Source organism: Lampetra fluviatilis, chromosome 15 (genome assembly GCF_964198595.1).
Source record: "Lampetra fluviatilis chromosome 15, kcLamFluv1.1, whole genome shotgun sequence".
Taxonomy (NCBI): Eukaryota; Metazoa; Chordata; class Hyperoartia; order Petromyzontiformes; family Petromyzontidae; genus Lampetra; species Lampetra fluviatilis.
In genome coordinates this window covers 10,808,825-10,826,276 of record NC_136289.1, presented here as the reverse complement: position 1 = coordinate 10,826,276, position 17,452 = coordinate 10,808,825, and the positions used below count along the sequence as shown (strand labels likewise).

The 17,452-nt window shown below is 49.7% G+C and overlaps 1 protein-coding gene across 5 annotated transcripts in view; it reads right to left on the bottom strand.

The window, feature by feature from the left end:
• ARHGAP10 (Rho GTPase activating protein 10) overlaps window positions 1-17,452 on the bottom strand; it is a 104,725-nt gene that overhangs the window by 74,191 nt on the left and 13,082 nt on the right. For all 5 annotated transcript variants that reach the window (XM_078863204.1, XM_078863205.1, XM_078863208.1 and 2 more), the window contains exons 2-3: window positions 8,423-8,518; window positions 2,134-2,195 (exon numbers count right to left, since the gene is read on the bottom strand). In XM_078863204.1, the coding sequence (XP_078719330.1) occupies window positions 2,134-2,195; window positions 8,423-8,518 (158 nt within the window). The remainder of the gene's footprint in view (window positions 1-2,133; window positions 2,196-8,422; window positions 8,519-17,452) is intronic.

Sequence of the window (17,452 nt, the reverse complement as noted above, 5' to 3'; positions counted from 1 at the left end):
CGAATAACTTTTGTCGGCTCCGTTGGCTTTTTTTTTACAATTTTAACCGATGGATTCACAACAGTGTTGTGAATGTTTGAGCTCGAGCAACGGCTCTCAAAAGCTGAACACACCAACGCACACATTCCGAGAGCAAGCGTCACAGGTGTTGTTTAAAGACAACACAACGGGAGGTTACGATTGACCAACAGTGGTGGGAAACGCTGCAGAGTGAGACTCATTAGTGGCTATTGTTACTGCTGCTGCTACTGCTGTTGTTAGAGCTGCTGCATTTGCTGCTGCTGTTGCTATCTCAGTCAGTCAACCCATGGCACCTGGGTCTGTCCCGTGACTTCCTGTTAGCGAGCCTTCGACACTGCACATGGCCTCAAAATGCACCTGGCCTAACACCGTGGTAATGTCACCACCACTTAGTAGTGAATGGTGGCTGTTGTTGTTATTGCTGTTAGAGATGATACTGCTGCTTTTACTAATGCTGCTTCGATAATACCTGCAGCAAAACGACGTCAGCCAAGAACGGATTTAGCAGCGGCCGAAAACACATTTGTTCAGGGCCCAAAACTCCCGAGTGGCCCAGAAACAAGACAAATCATCTTCTTGGTTCTTTCGGTAAAGTCACGTAGAATGGAAATAATAAAATAATAAAAAATAAACATAATAAAATAATTCTCACGACGTTTCGGCCACAACGCAAGCAGCCGTCCTCAGGTGAAGAACAGGTCTGTCGAGAAGACAGAGTCATTCAGACTCTGTCTTCTGTCTTCTCGACAGACCTATTCTTCTGAATGACTCTGTCTTCTCGACAGACCTATTCTTCACCTGAGGACGGCTGCTTGCGTTGTGGCCGAAACGTCGTAAGAATTATTTTATTATGTTTATTTTTATTATTTTATTATTTCCATTCTACGTGACTTTACTGAAAAAACCAAGAAGATGAATCCCTGCAGTCACGAAAGCTTTAAATCGAAAGACAAATCATGATCAGCCCACAGCTGGAGGAGGCCCTCCCTGCACTGTCATTGTCCACGCTATCCTGCGATGCAACTATTCCATCTCGCGGTTGCACACAGCCGATTCCTTCGCTCCAGCTCCTCTGGTGGACGTCCTCTCAGACACGGTCCATCCCTTATTCATCTTGACCATCGGTTGACGTCGTTTCTAGCGGCGCCTCTTGACCATTGCCACTTACGCTTCCTGGCAGTTTGACCGATGTCGTTAACCCGCGTGTGTCGCATGTAAGCATGTTGAACTTCTTTCGCGCCGTACGTAGCCAACCGTGCTTATCGGAGCTGCGGGGGAATGGCAAAAAAACTAAACGCAGAGTTATCGAATCCACGCGTCCCTCTTCCCATTTCTTGATGCGATGCCCAGCGCATGCCTCTTCGTAAATCTCTGCACACTTTTCACCCTTTACTTCACCGGCTTTTCTCGATGTCAATGTTTCTGAGCCACGCTCCACAGCAGGTGGCACATGCATTGATGGATAATATATACTTCTTAACCATCATTATTTTAATTCCGACAGAAAAAACGACACCAACTTCATGGACTGCTGTCCGTCTAGTTTGTTTTGATGAACGAATCAACCCTCGCGTATCGCTGTCGTGGTGAATTAGCTCACTAGGGAGGGGGCCAAGTAGATGTGGAACACCCCGCCAATGTTGGACCAATGGTTCCAACAACATGCCAACGTTGGCCCAACATTGTATGTTGAAACAATTAAACTATAACAAAAAAACGATTTAAACTACAATTAAACTATTTATATTTTACCAGGTAAGGCCCACTGAGCTGTATTAGATCTTTTTCAGAAATGAATTGTCCACAAATGACAGCTCAACGAAGCGGCTTATCACGTGGAAATATATAGCAGCCAAATACTCTAAGCACACGTTGATCCTAAATGTGGCGGGAAAAACCGGAGGGCCCCCAGAGAAATCCACGCAACCACAGGGAGAACACGCAAACTTCAAATATACAGGCGGCAGGGTTGGGATCGAACCTACGACCCAGACGAGGTGGTCAACATCTCGCCACCACGGGGTGTGGACACGTCGGCCCCTTCGGTGCAGGCTACGAATTCAAGGCGACGCGTCGGCGATCGGCGCCGGTGCTGGAGGGCGAGGCACTCACCACGCGCGATCGCTCCTCGTCCATCAGACGGAGCAGCTCGGCAAACTCCTGCAGCGCCACGGCTGAATGGAGAGGAGAGAAAAATATCACGATGAGACACTCGAAGAAATACGTGGGTTTTGCATTGCGCGACGATTGCAAGCGCATCTCGACGCGCTGTATAGAAACCGTTTGAGGTGCGCCTCATGTGCATGGTTATATATTCAGTTTGTATAATATAAGTATATATGCTGAACTTCTTTCGCACCGTACGTAGCCAACCGCACTAATTGTAGCAGTGCAGTGCTTCTGCACCATTCTCATTCCACGGCTCACGCTTTTCGAGCTGGCTCGAAATTCGCGGCACATCATTTGCCCAACTGCGCATGCGCGACCGAGGGTAGCGATAATGCCGGGGAGGTGAGGGCTGACGGCCGTGTCTGCTGCCAACGGAGAGGGTAGGGCAGGAGGTGGGGGGGGGGGTGGGGGGTAGGAGTGGGGGCAGGATCGACCACTGAACGGCACGGGAGAGAGGTTCGTCCGTCCTGGCTGGTGAACTGTGAGGGTCTTTCCTCTTCGATAAAATTCCGAAAATACAACGGTACACCTTGGGACTTTGCCGAAGTGTACTGGATGTTCTGTTGCACACCGGTCGTGTAAGCGCTGCTCTCGGGAAAACATAGCCAGTCATATGTAGCACTGCAACATCGTCTGTCATGTGTGAAAGAGAAGAGGAAGCTCTTGAGCATGGCCTTGAGCAGGGGCAGGGAGCCGCCGGCATGGATGGCTGGAGTGGGGGGGGGAACAACCGAGAGACGCTGCGGTCACCAAGCAGGAAGCCAAGGCACCCGGATGAATTGTTTGTATTGGTGATCCACGTACGTGTGTACATGCGGCGCTGCCCTTTGTGTAAATAAGGGCCTCGCCACGTCAGGTAGGTTTTCGGCAGTGAGTTGACCGGTTTCACCACGCAAGTCAGCATGGATTTGGTGAAGGTGTGGAGAATAGACGCTGGGAGCGTAGAAGTACAGCACAATGATCGAGTATGCTGCATTGCCCTCTGCTGTCCACCACATAGCCCCGCAGTGGCCAATAACTGTGTCCCGCACGGTGATCGCCAGTGAAAGTACCGTCCGGGCTCGGCTCTGCTTAGCTTATGCCGGATGAGTTAGCTCAGAGGTGAACAACACATTCAGAATAATACAAAATTAAGTGGCAGTAATAAATGTTGCACCGCTGTTTTCTCCCACGCGTGCCAGACTTGGTTTCACTGAGTGTGCCTCTTGTCCTCTTGTAGATGTTAACTTCCTCACCTGGTATACAGGAGGTTGTGGGTTCGATCCCGACCCTGATGCCTGTATATTTGGAGTTTGCACGTTTCTCTCCCCGTGGTCACGTGGATTTTTCTCCAGGCGCTCCGGATTTTACTCCACATTTAGAAACACGCGTTTTAGAGTATTTGGCTGCTATAAATTTCGACATAAGCCACTTTATTTGGGGCCAGGTTGCTTCTGAAAAAGAGCTACATAGCTCAGTGGGCCTTAGCTGGTCAAATATAAACTTAGTTTTAGTTTAGCATGGCCACGTGCCCGAGCGTGAGTTGCTGCAACATAAAAGAATGGAATTCTATTGCCACATCCAGCCTCATAAATACACACGTTGAGGGTGGTACGGCCCGGCTCTAACCCGTCTTTGTTGTGGTTCCAATTCAAAATCATATGGGGCGCTCATGCAGATTCTACTGTCCTGTACAGGACGAACTGGTACAAGGGCATTGAAAATAAAACCACAATCATTTTGTTCCCCCCCCCCTCCAAAGCGAAAAATTAATTTGGAACTCTCGCACAAACGGCCAGAGGGATGGGATATCACAGAACTAGTCCCGAGACCCCTTCAAACGACCTCTGGTATCCACACAATAGTGGGCACTGCACCGTCTCAAAATACCCAGTTGCAGAGGATAGTGCTCATCGCAACTGCAGCACAATGCCATGTTCAAAACCTCACAGCTGGAATTTATCCAAATGAAGTGATAAAGTAAAATTATGAAACACAGATTGTTGTTTGGGTGCAATCATTGGTGAGGTGACGAAGCTGACACCATCAATTTACTGCATGTTGAAACCGCCGGTGAAAATCACAGCCAGTTTCTTGGATTCAAACCCAGGCTCCGTGCCACGTCTAACCCCCCCAGAGGCCATACTGCTGCTTTAACTGCCACATTCCCTGCTTGTTAACTCGATTAACAAAAGCAGTAAATTTCACCTCCATATTTCCGGCCAAAGTTTCCCAAGTCGGTATTGCAGTGATCCAGGGGACTCTTTTTAACGTACGTTGCCTCTGCATTGCAACCAATATAAACTATTTCTTAAACTATTTCTTATTTTACTAGGTAAGGCCCACTGAGCTATATAGCTCTTTTTCAGAAGTGACCTGGCCATAAATTAGAGCTCAAGAAAGTGGCTATCATGTGGAGGGAAAAACCAGAGGACCCGGAGAAAAATCCACACAACCACGGGGAAAACATGCAAAATCCAAAAATACAGGTGTCAGGGTCGGGATCAAACCCACGGCCTCCTGCATACCAGGCTAGGAAAGTAACATCTTGACATATTCATATTCTTAGGTTTTTTTCGATAAAGTCACGTAGGCAAAAAATTAAAATTAATAAAAGTAAAATAAAATAAAAATACAATAAAAATCACGACGTTTCGGAGGCAACACAAGCTTCTGTCTTCAGGTGGAACCGTCACAGCACGCTTGCTGTATCAAGTAAATGAGAGATTCCAAGAGATACTACCCCGTATATATACTGGTTGAGGGGGGGGATGGGCCAGGACAGGCCCCCTTTTTAATTATGGTAAGGTGCGGCTTGAGACTACGGCTAGTCTACATAACAAAGGACTGAGCCTTTGTTATGTAGACTGGCTGAGAGGGGGGGGGGTGCCAGAGTTGTTAAAGTGCAACTGCTGCTAATGAGACCGAGCCTCTGCCATGTAGATGGTAAAAGCATCTTGACACCGTGGTGCCCAATCAATGGAGCCACCTGGGTATGTGTCGCCTGCGATCGGAAAACCCACGACAGATTTTTCCTGATCTAACCAAAAAGAGCCACACATAAATCACGAAAAGCACGTGGTTTTCCTTCCAAAGAATTAGTCGATGCCTCGTTTTCCCACTGCTTAACCAGGGCAAGCCTGGCACGGCTCAAGAAGAAGTCGCAGCAGGTTGTTTTTCCCCAACAGAAGCCAGATCAGTCGTTTCGAGTCGAGACGCAACACATGCGGTTGACGCTGCGGGTCGAGTTGTACAGTAGGGGCCACAGGTGATGCATCTGCCAGTCATCTCAGTCGGTCAACCCTCGGCACCCGGGTCTGCCCCGTGACCTCCTGCCAGTGGGCGTTCCGACACTTCACATAGCTTGGCACAAGCGCCGTGGTGACATCACCGCCACTTATTGGTGAGTGGCGGTTGTTGCTGAGTTGTACTGACGGACTTCACACGTAACGGAAGCACCATTAACTCCTTTCCCTGGCTCTGCTTGGGCCAGAAGCAGGATTCGGACGTCTTACGAGGAGGCTTGGTTATGGCCGGGCAGGGCAAAATACCCAGTGGACATCACCTATTAGCTCAGCTCGCATGTGCTAGTGGAAAATGGGTATAAAGCAGCTGTTGTAGTGTAGTAAAGCAAAAACAACGATCCACTGTATGGCCTTAAAAGACTGTTGGGGCGAGTGCTGTTAGGAGTACCTATGAAGGCCGACACGGCACACAAGGAGGTGGGTGGCCAGCACCACGCTCGATCGCCTTCGTCTCTCCAGTGATGATGTTTACACACCACACCAGGTACTCATTTGAGGCAGAGTCAACCTAGGGGAGGCCCAGGACCAGTTCAGATTATCGTCGTGTTGGCTGCGTGCGGGAATCGAACCCGGGGTCGCCGGATTCGTAGCGCAGCGGCGCTAACCGCCACTACGCTACAGCTCCCGATGCGTAGTAGCGTAGCCACAGCGCGCCGAACAGACGCGTCGGTCCCACTTCACGACCACGACGGCCGCGATCCACGCAAATCGGTGCCTGCGTTGATCTCTACGGAATCGTCCTAAACAAGCGGCCGCCCTTCGTTAACTCCGAACGTGTAAAAATAAATATTCAGAGCAAACGGCAACAAAAGCGCAATTGTGAATAATTACTCTCCAACACACAACCGGTGTCCTGAAGCAGCAGCTAATTTGCACGTTTTGTTCACGTGACAAACCTTACTAATCGGCTGTTTCGGGTGGTGGCGGGTAAAACGACACGTGAATATTTACGCGATATAACCCCCCAACAACAAACAAACAAAACCTTTACTGTGAATAATATCGGTCGCGAAATATTCCTACGAGCCAAACCGTGAATAACCGCTGGGTAACCGATGGCAAGTGGCCTCAACGACGCAGCTCGTTTCCTGTTTTCTGAGAAAAAAATGTAAAACCTACAAAACGCCGCTTCGCACAAAAAAATGTATCGCCTGGGCGTTATCGTGCATCACACACGGCTTGGGAGGCTGCTACCTGGGGGCGGGGAGGGGGGAGTAATTTCTGTTATTTCAAGGAAGAGATTTTAACGGAGGGGAATGTTGTTGTTTTTTGCCTGCTTATTAAATGAAAAAAAAAACGGCGAGAAGCTCAAAATGCACGCCCGGCCAAATGGCCTTGCGGGGTGCCGCAGGGGGTTTCTAAAAACGCTATTGGGCACTTGTCAGGACCCCCCTGAAAAAAAAAGCTATCCTGATTCTTTTCCTGCGTAAACAAGCAACGCGGTTGCCGTACTTCGTAGTCGTGATAATCACGCCCGAGCAAAGAAACCACCTTGTGATTACAGCAAATCAATTATTATTGTTGTTATTACAGCAGCGACTGAAGTGTTCGCGTGGATTTTGTGGAAATGCCCAACTGCCCTTTGCTCACTTTGGGCAAGGAGTTCCGCTCATCACAGTTGTGTAACTCCCCCCCCCTCATCCTCCTCCTCCTCACCCCCGCTCCTTCCCCCACGAGCGTTGTGCTACTCGCACGACGTTACGTAACCCTGCCCTTGTGGCAAGACAAGCGTAGACTCCTGCACCGTGGTCTGGAATGACTGTGCCAACAAGCTCGACTGGTATGAAACCTAAGGCCGTGCGCATCATCTCAAGACGAACTTCGCTCTCCGTGACATAATAAGCTTTTTGGACTTTGCGATGGCAATGCACAGCTACCGATTCCCCCCTCGGGCATCGTCACGCGGCGCGCATTCGATGGCTCGGCACGACACAGAATCGCAATTCGGGGGGCCGCGATTCGAAATCGAATAATTTATTTTTATTGTCTCATTCGTACCGGCTCGCTTGGATTTGTCTTCGTCTGTTCTATCTCGTGTGTACGGTCTCGCTCACACTGCCTGCCTTGTGTATTCTACCTCTAGAACTGCTTGTTGTTTTGTTGTCCTTGCCCTCCCCCCCACACCTCTTAGCACGGTTGGCTATGTGCGGTGCGAAATAAATTCTACATACATACATACATTCACCGAGACGCATTGACCAGTGTGGTGAAGTATGGTCAAATAACTGCCCACGGCCCGCATGGTGTAGGGGAGGGCCTCACCCGGCGGTGGATACAAGGGTCGCACATCTATGCATGGCAGGCTACGTCATCGCCACTATAACACCACTCCTGACGTCCCACAATGTGGTACTGTAGTTATTTCACTCAACCAGTAAAACGGTGATGGTGGTGGTGATGTCGCCGTTGACGTATGCCAGAGGTCGCAAACGGGTTTTGATTCCTTACCCTACCCGTACCCGGCTGGGTACGGGTAGGGTACGGGTATCGGGTACCTGATTGCGACCTCTGGGATGAAGCCATGTTGCAGGCACGGGTGGGTTGATTCTAGGAACTTGAATTGTGAGAAGAGACAAGACGTTGGGAAATGAGTGACAAACAGTTACTCACCAGTGACTCACGGTCTACCCGTACCCGGCCGCACCAGGGTCGCAAACGGGTATCCGTACCCGATAGGGTACGGGTAGCCGGGTATCAGGTAGGGTACGGGTATCGGGTACCCGGTTGCGACCTCTGACATATGCACCGTTATTGAGGGTGATGAAAAGGCCGGGTGCACCTTCCGATTCGCACAGGTGGCTACGCACGGTGCGAGAGAAGCTCAACGTACGTACGTACATGCACATCGATTCCAAAGGCGAGCGGTGCGAGGGGAGGAACGGAGGGAGAAGCGTGCGGAGAGAGCGAGGGCCTTGCGCAGAGCGATGGCCCTCAGCCCCGATACGTACCGATGTTCCCTTCGTCGTCGGTCTCCGCATCGCCGATGATCTCAAAGTTGAAGCTCTGCAGACACTGGTTGAACTTCTCCTGGGCCTGAGAGAGAGCTGCGTTTCGCACGGGAGAGAGCAAAAGCGAAACGAATCCGGGTGTCAGGAGTTTTGTTAAACCGTTACCGTCGATTTAAACTTAAAAGAACCTTTTCAGTCGTACGCCGCTTAACTGGAGAAACAAAGTTAGCGGATGGAAACCTCCATAACAAAACGCTCGTTTGCTTTCGGAGCATAACGTCGTTCGCAAGAGTCGGCCAATCATACGCGCATTTAGCTACCGAACATATCGCCATAAGCATGACTAGAATTATAATTGTTGCTGTCGTAATTCCCAAGGACTACACAACACACAAGCTCTGACGCTCAATTTCTTCCCAGTCCACGCTGCACCGAGTTGTTGATGTACTGAGCGAGGGTCCTTGTGTTCAAATAAATATAGGAAATATAAAATGAATGGCACGATACCAGACCTCTCGAACCAAGTCTCGTCTCTCGCACATTCAGTCAGTGGGTGTCTCGAGTTTATTTAGAGCGAGCCGGTTCTAAAGATGTTTCTTGTGCATGCGAAGTAGGCTCTTGTCGCAAGGCGATTTCCCCCCCCCCCCCATCAACCCGGAGCAAGTCTCACGTCCTGCCGCTCATCAACCTGACGCACCGCACATCCGGCCAAACTCAGGCGCACAGTTTCACAATTTGAGCAACCTTGGAACACCGAGTGGGGCATTGTAAAAAAAAAAATGTCATCCTAATAATACCTAAATGGTGTCAAATTGAAGCTGGCTACAGTTTCAGAACACCATATGCTTATATGTGGAATAGTGTACGTCAACGGATTGACACACAAAAGGTCAAACTGAATGCACCATGACCGTGACAGCAATGATGAAGGTCAGCTCAACAGCGTATGTCCAATGCCGAGGTATTTTACAGGCATTCCTCCCCGATTAAAAAAAAAATGGACGGATGACTTATCCGAATTAAAGTCCTAACTGGTCGATATACTATACCCACTCAAAACGCCACTTCACGATTACACCCTGAGCATTGCACGTGTCTTTAAAGAGCCCGAAATGTACGTTCCGAGTTCGCGGACTTGCGCTGGGGGTTAACCCCGGGCTGCAGCAGCAGACACACGTGTCGGGGCTGTCTGACACCGACGTGGCTTTGCGGGATGCCACAGAGTCTGCGAGGCCAAAATTAGACCTGGATGGGACTGTCGCCGCTCCGGTTAGATCGCTTGGATCACGGATAGGAAGGTCACGATTTTAAGTCGTGGGTCCAGGGATTGACACGCAAAGCCACCGCCAACGCTGTCACCGTCATCATCATCATCATAATCACTGTCGTCATCATCATCATTTTGTTGGGGTTATTAAAATGAGTACCGCTCTGTGGAAATTCAATTCAACAGTGGCTGTCCGAGGGAGAGAATGTCTTATCTTATTTTTTATAGAGCGCCTTTGATCAAGGCGCGAAACCTGTCCCCTGGCATGTAAATGTTGCCGATCCACTGCTGGATGATGGTGCCCGTACGCCGTGCGGGACACGGGAGTTTATTTGACCATCATTGATGGTCTTCTTGGTTCTTTCGGTAAAGTCACGTAGAAGGGAAATAATAAAATAATAAAAATAAAACATAATAAAATACAATTCTTACGACGTTTCGGCCACAACGCAAGCAGCCGTCCTCAGGTGAAGAACAGGTCTGTCGGAAAGACAGCGTCTGAATGAAAAAAAATTCATCATTGATGGGTTGGTGACGGCGGTGAGCGCAGTTCCCCGGAAGCATAGAAGTACAGTACGACGATGGCTTTTTCTGACCGCCTTCCGCTACTCACCGCAAAGCCTCACACAGGCCTAAAACGCCCGTGGGTTGTGCTTTGCGGTCGCCCATCCAAGCACGATCCATGCTCAACCCCTTCTTAGCTTTGCGAGGTCTGGTGAAATGGGGCCCATTCCTGGCGTGGCAATGTGTAATCTGCGCCAACGTTTCAGGGCCACCAACAGTGCGATGGGCATTGCACAACGAATGCACGCGTAGATGGAAATGATGAATGTTTGACCTCTTGACTGAAATCCTGTGCTCGACGCAACAGGTGACGTTGCTAATGCACATCGGGCAGTACATGACTGCAAGTAACCTACGCTGAACACGTGACGATAAGATGCATTGTAAAAAAATAAAAACCCGTTTTTATGTTTTTCCTGTCTTTGTTTCAAAACCTGTCCTCCTAAGAAATGAACAACAAATGTCAATTCAGCACAAAAAAACCCCTAAAAAATGAGCACGTGCTGAAGCTTAGGAATGCATTCGTTATAAATACTGTATTGTACACTCGCTGTATGTGTTTCCTTTTAGGCATTCAATTGCTCTGTATTGAGAGTTAGTGATTTGCAGATATGCCCAACTCAACCACTCACTCACCCACCCACTCATTACCTCACCCACTCACCGCCTTCACATGCATATTTGGGACAGTGTGAAGTTCTATGGACATTGGTACGGTGTTCGTAGACCCATTAGCACACAGGAAGAGAGTCTTTTATTTTCTACTCTTGTGTTAGACATCCACAGCATCGTCCGAGGTTTGTGCGGTTCCTGTTAAGCGCTGCCCATTGTTTCCGTGGCAGATGAGCGCCTGCCAGTGTGGTAGTGGGGACTGATGACGGAGCTGTAGATGATGGTAGTGGTAGTGGTGGTGATGGCGATGATGGGAGCAATGTTTTTCACCGCCCATGTTTTTTGACGCACGTGAGAAAGGCAATGCATCAGTGGCGTTGCGGTCACAGATAAATAACCGCGTGCTCTTATGTTTTGCTGGAGAAGCTACAATCGAGGTTGCAAGCGAATATAAACGGGTCTGACACAAAAGTAGCAAGCAAGTCCCACCCTCAATTATCACCAAGGGCGTGTGCCACGTCACTCACGGGAAAAAGCTACACTCGCTTGAAGTATCGATTTAAAGCTTTCGTGACTGCAGGGATTCATCTTCTTGGTTCTTTCGGTAAAGTCACGTAGAATGGAAATAATAAAATAAAAAAAATATCTGTCTCCTCGACAGACCTGTTCTCCACCTGAGGACGGCTGCTTGCGTTGTGGCCGAAACGTCGTGAGAATTATCTTATTATGTTTTATTTTGTATTATTCTATTATTTCCATTCTACGTAACTTTACCGAAAGAACCAAGAAGTCGCTTGAAGTAATTCATTAATTCATCAACCCGTGTTCCTTTACGGGAGACGAGTGACGGCGATAAAATCAGCACTGTTTGATTTTAGCGCATCATTCCGGTTAACTATTTTCTGCCGCGAGGCTGTTTCACAGTTGTGCTGTACTTCCATGCTGCCACCTTCACCGACCCGTGCCGATCGTCGTGCAGGAGTTCGGCCAAGTAACCCGCCACGGCCAACACGGCTTGGGAAGGCCATCGTCCAGCAGAGCATTGACAAAAGGGCGGCGAAGGACTGCCGTGTGGTTTACACCAGGCTCCTACTCTCCTGCTGTTGTGGAGTGACTAATGCAGCTAGCTATGGCTGCAGAGTTTGGTAATACATGTTGTTCACGTCGTTTATTGTGAAAATTCGGTCACAGTTCCTATGATCGCTGTTTCATTGCTTTTATGGCTTTATTTTGGTGATTTTCGAAAAGTTTTTTGGTTTGGCCATGTTTGTTTGTTGTAGTATAGAGTTAGACTGATGGCCTTAATCTAAGTTGTCTTGTGGTTGTTGTTGTTTGACTTGCATTCCACTGGGATTTTTGCACACAGTGTTGGTGTACGGTGCTTTTTCTGCAATATTTTGCTGTCTTTTCTTGGATTTTCTGTTGGCACATAGTCACTTTAAGATGTTTTCTTGTTCATGTTTTTGTTTTTTGTTTGTTGCGGTTGCACCCGATTCAAGAGCCGAATGGCTCACAAGGGCTATACCTAATAAATAAACTTGAACTTTAACACCAGGACCTTCAAAAGGCAGCAAGAGACCCACACAGCTCCACGTGGGTTTGAGTGGGAAACCCACGTGGACTTGAACAAAAAAAATGAAAAGCAAAGCGACCGTGAGAATCTTCAAAGAAATTTCCACTGCACCCAAATTGTGTTTTTTTACACGGACCGCCTGACCAGCTGGTGGTGCTGGCAACCGACCCCCTCGTGTGCCGTGCCGGCCTTCAATAGGTGCTCACGAACAGCACGTGCCCCAAAAGTCTGTTAAGGGGCCGTCCATAAATGACGTCACGCGATTTTGGACGATTTTTGACCCACCCCCCTCGTCACACGGCGTCACAAAAAGTCAGACCCCCCCAAAATATGACGTCACAAAGCTCTGCCCCCCCCCCAAACCATATTTCCATTTTGAAAATAAAAAATGCTTCAAATCGCTTTAAACTATTGTCATTGTAGTGCGTATTTAATGTGGCGCTGCACTCTGATGTTGTAGGAGTGTTGTTATAACAATTCTATAGTTGCGCATTTTGATGTGATGTCACATTTCTCACCCCCCCCGTCACACATTGTCACAAATGTCTGACCCCCCCCCTAGGTGCGTGACGTCATTTATGGTAGGCCCCTAAGGCTACACGGGGGGAGATATTTGTCTTTGTATTGGTGGATTGGCGCACTACTGGACACACAAATTGGTTCTGACGGTCGTAAAAAAAAAAGTCACCTAGTGCAGTGATAATTATCTATGAATAATTAAATGTAACATTATCTCGAGATGCTTTACGGCAGCGGGGGGGGGGGCATGGGCACGGCATGGTACCACGACCGATCTAGCACAGCCCGTGGCAGTCGTCAAGATCCCAACCCCACACAACCACTCCCACACCGCTACTAGTACGTCCCGTGCCCTCTTTGGGGGCCGTCCATAAATGACGTCACGCGATTTTGGACGATTTTTGACCCCCCCTCCCCCCCTTCGTCACACGGCGTCACAAAAAGTCAGACCCCCCCCCCCTTAAATATGACGTCACAAAGTTCTGCTCCCCCCCCTTCAAAATAAAACATGCTTCAAATCGCTTTAAACTATTGTCATTGTAGTGCGTATTTAATGTGGCGCTGCACTCTGTTGTAGGAGAAAACATTAATTAAAAAGTCTATTTAATTAAGTAGAACGTGCCGTCGATATGTATTTAAAGTTGCGCATTTTGATGTGACGTCACATTTCTCAAACCCCCCCTCAGCCCCTCGTCACACATCGTCACAAATGTCTGACCCCCCCCCCCAGGTGCGTGACGTCATTTATGGACGGCCCCTTGGTGAGGCTGGGAGAACATCTGCCAAGGAGGGGGTCACTTCTTCTCGGTTGCTGCTCCCCCTTCGTCGTCTCGAACTCACCTCGCGTCACTTGAACTCCGTGCCGTTGACGGTGTCACCGCTTAGGTCTACGCCGGATACTCCGTTTACTCTCTGAACAGAGGTCGCAAACGGGTTTTGATTCCTTAACCGTACCCGTACCCGGCCGCACCAGGGTCGCAAACGGGTACCCTTACCCGGCCGTACCCGTACCCTACACCCGTACCCGGCCGGGTACGGGTATCGGGTACCTGATTGCGACCTCTGGGATGAAGCCATGTTGCAGGCGCGGGTGGGTTGATTCTAGGAACTTGAATTGTGAGAAGAGACAAGACGTTGGGAAATGAGTGACAAACGGTGACTCACCAGTGACTCACGGTCTACCCGTACCCGTACCCTGCCGCACCAGGGTCGCAAACGGGTACCCGTACCCGGTCGGGTACGGGTAGCCGGGTATCGGGTAGGGTACGGGTATCGGGTACCCGGTTGCGACCTCTGTCTCTGAAGCTCACGCATTTTTGTTGTTTAATGTACTGTATATAATATGCTATTTATTAGCCTTTCAATTCTCGTGCTGTGGCACGGCGTCTGGGGATGCACCTGCATCGCAGACGCCAGACCCAGGGGTCGACGAAGCAAAATAACAAGACACATTTTAATTCGAATTTGGTAACAAACAAAACCTCAATATTTGATGAGCCGCAATGCACCGCGTGGTGAATATCGAGACGGCGGGGGTCCTTAATCAATAACGCAACGAAGCCGTCACTTAAAGAGCCGCACGCGACTCCGGATCCGCAGTTTGCCGACCCCCTGCCGCTGGAGAAATCGAAATTGCCCTGGAAAAAACCAGGGGGGGTGGGGGTGGGGGAAGCCGATACGTAGCTGTGGGGGGGGGGGGGCAGCTTGAGGTCACGGTGGGGTCGGCTTGAGGTCACGGTGGGGTCAGCGAGGCCCGTGCCAGGACACGGCCCCTCCAACGGGATTTTGTTGGAGGGGGGGGGGCCACGCTTCAGGGGGGCGATGAATGGTGCCATTGTCGTATGGCGGTGGGGGGGGAGGGGGACAAAGTGAGGATGGAACGCCACGTCCAGCGGCCCGACCGCACGGAAAACGCACGGGCGTTCGTCGCCGCCTGCAGATGCCAGCGACCGGCAGTCACAGGGCACCACAGCCAAAGGTGATATCTCAAAAGTAAACCACGGAGCAGCAACCGCACCTCCGATTAGCGCGGTTGGCTGCGTACGGCGCGAAAGAAGTTCAACATACATCCGTGCGCCCATCCATGGACGGGGTTATGAAAAAAAAATGCAGACTCTTGTCTTCACGTGCGCGCCGGTTTCATTAACAGCGGCTCCTCACTCGTCGGGGGTCAGTGACTTGACCCCCACGTGGCCGCCAACATGTGGGCAAGTAAAGCGATGACTTCATATGCAAACAGTGAAAGTGTTTTTTTTTAATAACCCTAACATATACGTATATTCTCCGCAATTTTTTTTCCAGAAACCAGGCCACCTCTAATTACCCCGGATAATTGAGAGTTGACTGTACTGTACTCGGAAAACGATGCCAATTACAATCTTGATGTAAAGCGTGACAGCTCGGTGCTGCCTGGTTGCAATTTGGCCCAGAGGAGTTGCTTACCGGATTAGCCATCAGATAAAATAAAATAACCAGCACTGTGTGCGAGCACATAAGCAGGGAACGTGTCCCGCACGCAAACTAGGACACTGCAAGATTTATTTGCACGAGGTAAGGGGCCCACCCGAGACGTCACACAGCCTCGTCGAGGGAGCCGCAAAGAACAACAAAGTACGACACAAAACTCGGAGTAAAACTAACCTCTGTGTAAATTTGAGGCTTAGAAGACAACCTCACAGTGTCAATTTTCTTACTGCCGTGCCACGTGCTCGGCAGCTTACGCGTGCGTATTCACTGGACAGGATCGTCGTCGGCCCTGATCAATCCGCCGCTGGATGAAGGACCCTCCATCCTCAAGCTGTCGCCGTCCTCTCACGGATCTGTGACGTGAAACCACAACATCGACGGGCCTGCATGCGAGATGATTTCATTGCTCGAACTCGGCGGTCGACGTCCTCCCATGCGTATTCCCTTCTCGAGCTGCCAACTCCATCCTCGGTATGGACCACCGGACGTCGCCCCTTCTGGCGACGTGTCCTCGCCCAAGGCCACTTACTTTTACGAACAGCCGACATGAAATGTTTGATGAGGTACGGCAAGTGAACACGGTACGACATTGTCCATCAATATCTTAGCATGGGCAGGAGTGACGGTGCAGTGACTACAAACCCGCCGACGCGAGTGCGAATCCAGGACCTCGGCTATCATCGGTACTGTAGTGAAGTGATTTCTGAATCGGGCCTTGGCCACCCCGTACCCCACATGGACCAGCGCGGTGAAATATGGTCAAACAAGTTCCACAAACAACACTGCATGGGCAGGCCTTCATTAAGCAACGGATTGACAAAGGGGTCAAAGTTATTATTCCTGCCAAGTTGAATAGAAGCCTGGGGCCTATCTGACGTATGCACATACCTGGGTATACAGTGCCGTACATTTAAATACTTGCTCAATGACCTTTACAAGCAGCTGAGAGAGCCCGCTGACACGGCGTACTAAAACTTCACCAACAGACAGCATAGCTCTCCAATGGGTTTTACATTATTTTCTTTAGTTCCTGAAGAAGCACCCAGCACGCGGAGCGAAACGTCGGACATCATACGACCGGAAAACACGTGGGAGAACTACGCAGCACGACGGCGTCAAAAGCGCACGATGCCGAAAGCGACGACTGAACAATGACAATTCAAAAGTAAACAACAGCAAAATAAATACAGATGGCCTTGGCAGAGAATCGAATTCGGTTCCTCCTGGTTCGCATCGCGGCGCACTAAGCCCAACGCGACCATCGGTTGTCCACCACAAGGCAGAAGTTGTCCCGCTTGTGCGCACACAAACACCTGGAGGATATCATCTTCTTGGTTCTGTCGGTAAAGTCACGTAGAATGGAAATAATAAAATAATAAAAAGTAATTCTCACGACGTTTCGGCCACAACGCAAGCAGCCGTCCTCAGGCATAATGCACGGGCATAATGACTTTGAAAACCCCCCGCCCACCTCCTACGCATTCCGCAAGAAGTACTAATCCCATATCTGCATTTGCCATAAATATGCTAAATTCCTCTTGATATGCAAATTATTTTGTCAAGGCGCTCTTCCCCCTCCAACCCAGCTTAAATATACGCTCCAAGCCTGGGGTGTTTCATTCAGACTCTGTCTTCCCGACAGACCTGTTCTTCACCTGAGGACGGCTGCTGGCGTTGTGGCCGAAACGTCGTGAGAATTATTTTATGATGTTTTATTTTTATTATTTTATTATTTCCATTCTACGTGACTTCACCGAAAGAACCAAGAAGATGAATCCCTGCAGTCACGAAAGCTTTAAATCGAAACCTGGAGGATAATCAGAAGTCGCAGAGGAGGCAAGTGGCAGCCAAGGATGCCGGCGTGCGAGTTCACGAGGAGGAGGGCTCTCACTCGCCGGCTTCGTCGTGAACACACAATCAGCGGCGAGCGGAGACTAAAAACACGACTTGGATCTTAAAAGGGCACTTGCATTCCCCCACTATGCATTGTGCCACATCGCTACGCAACACACACACACTCACGCAGTTG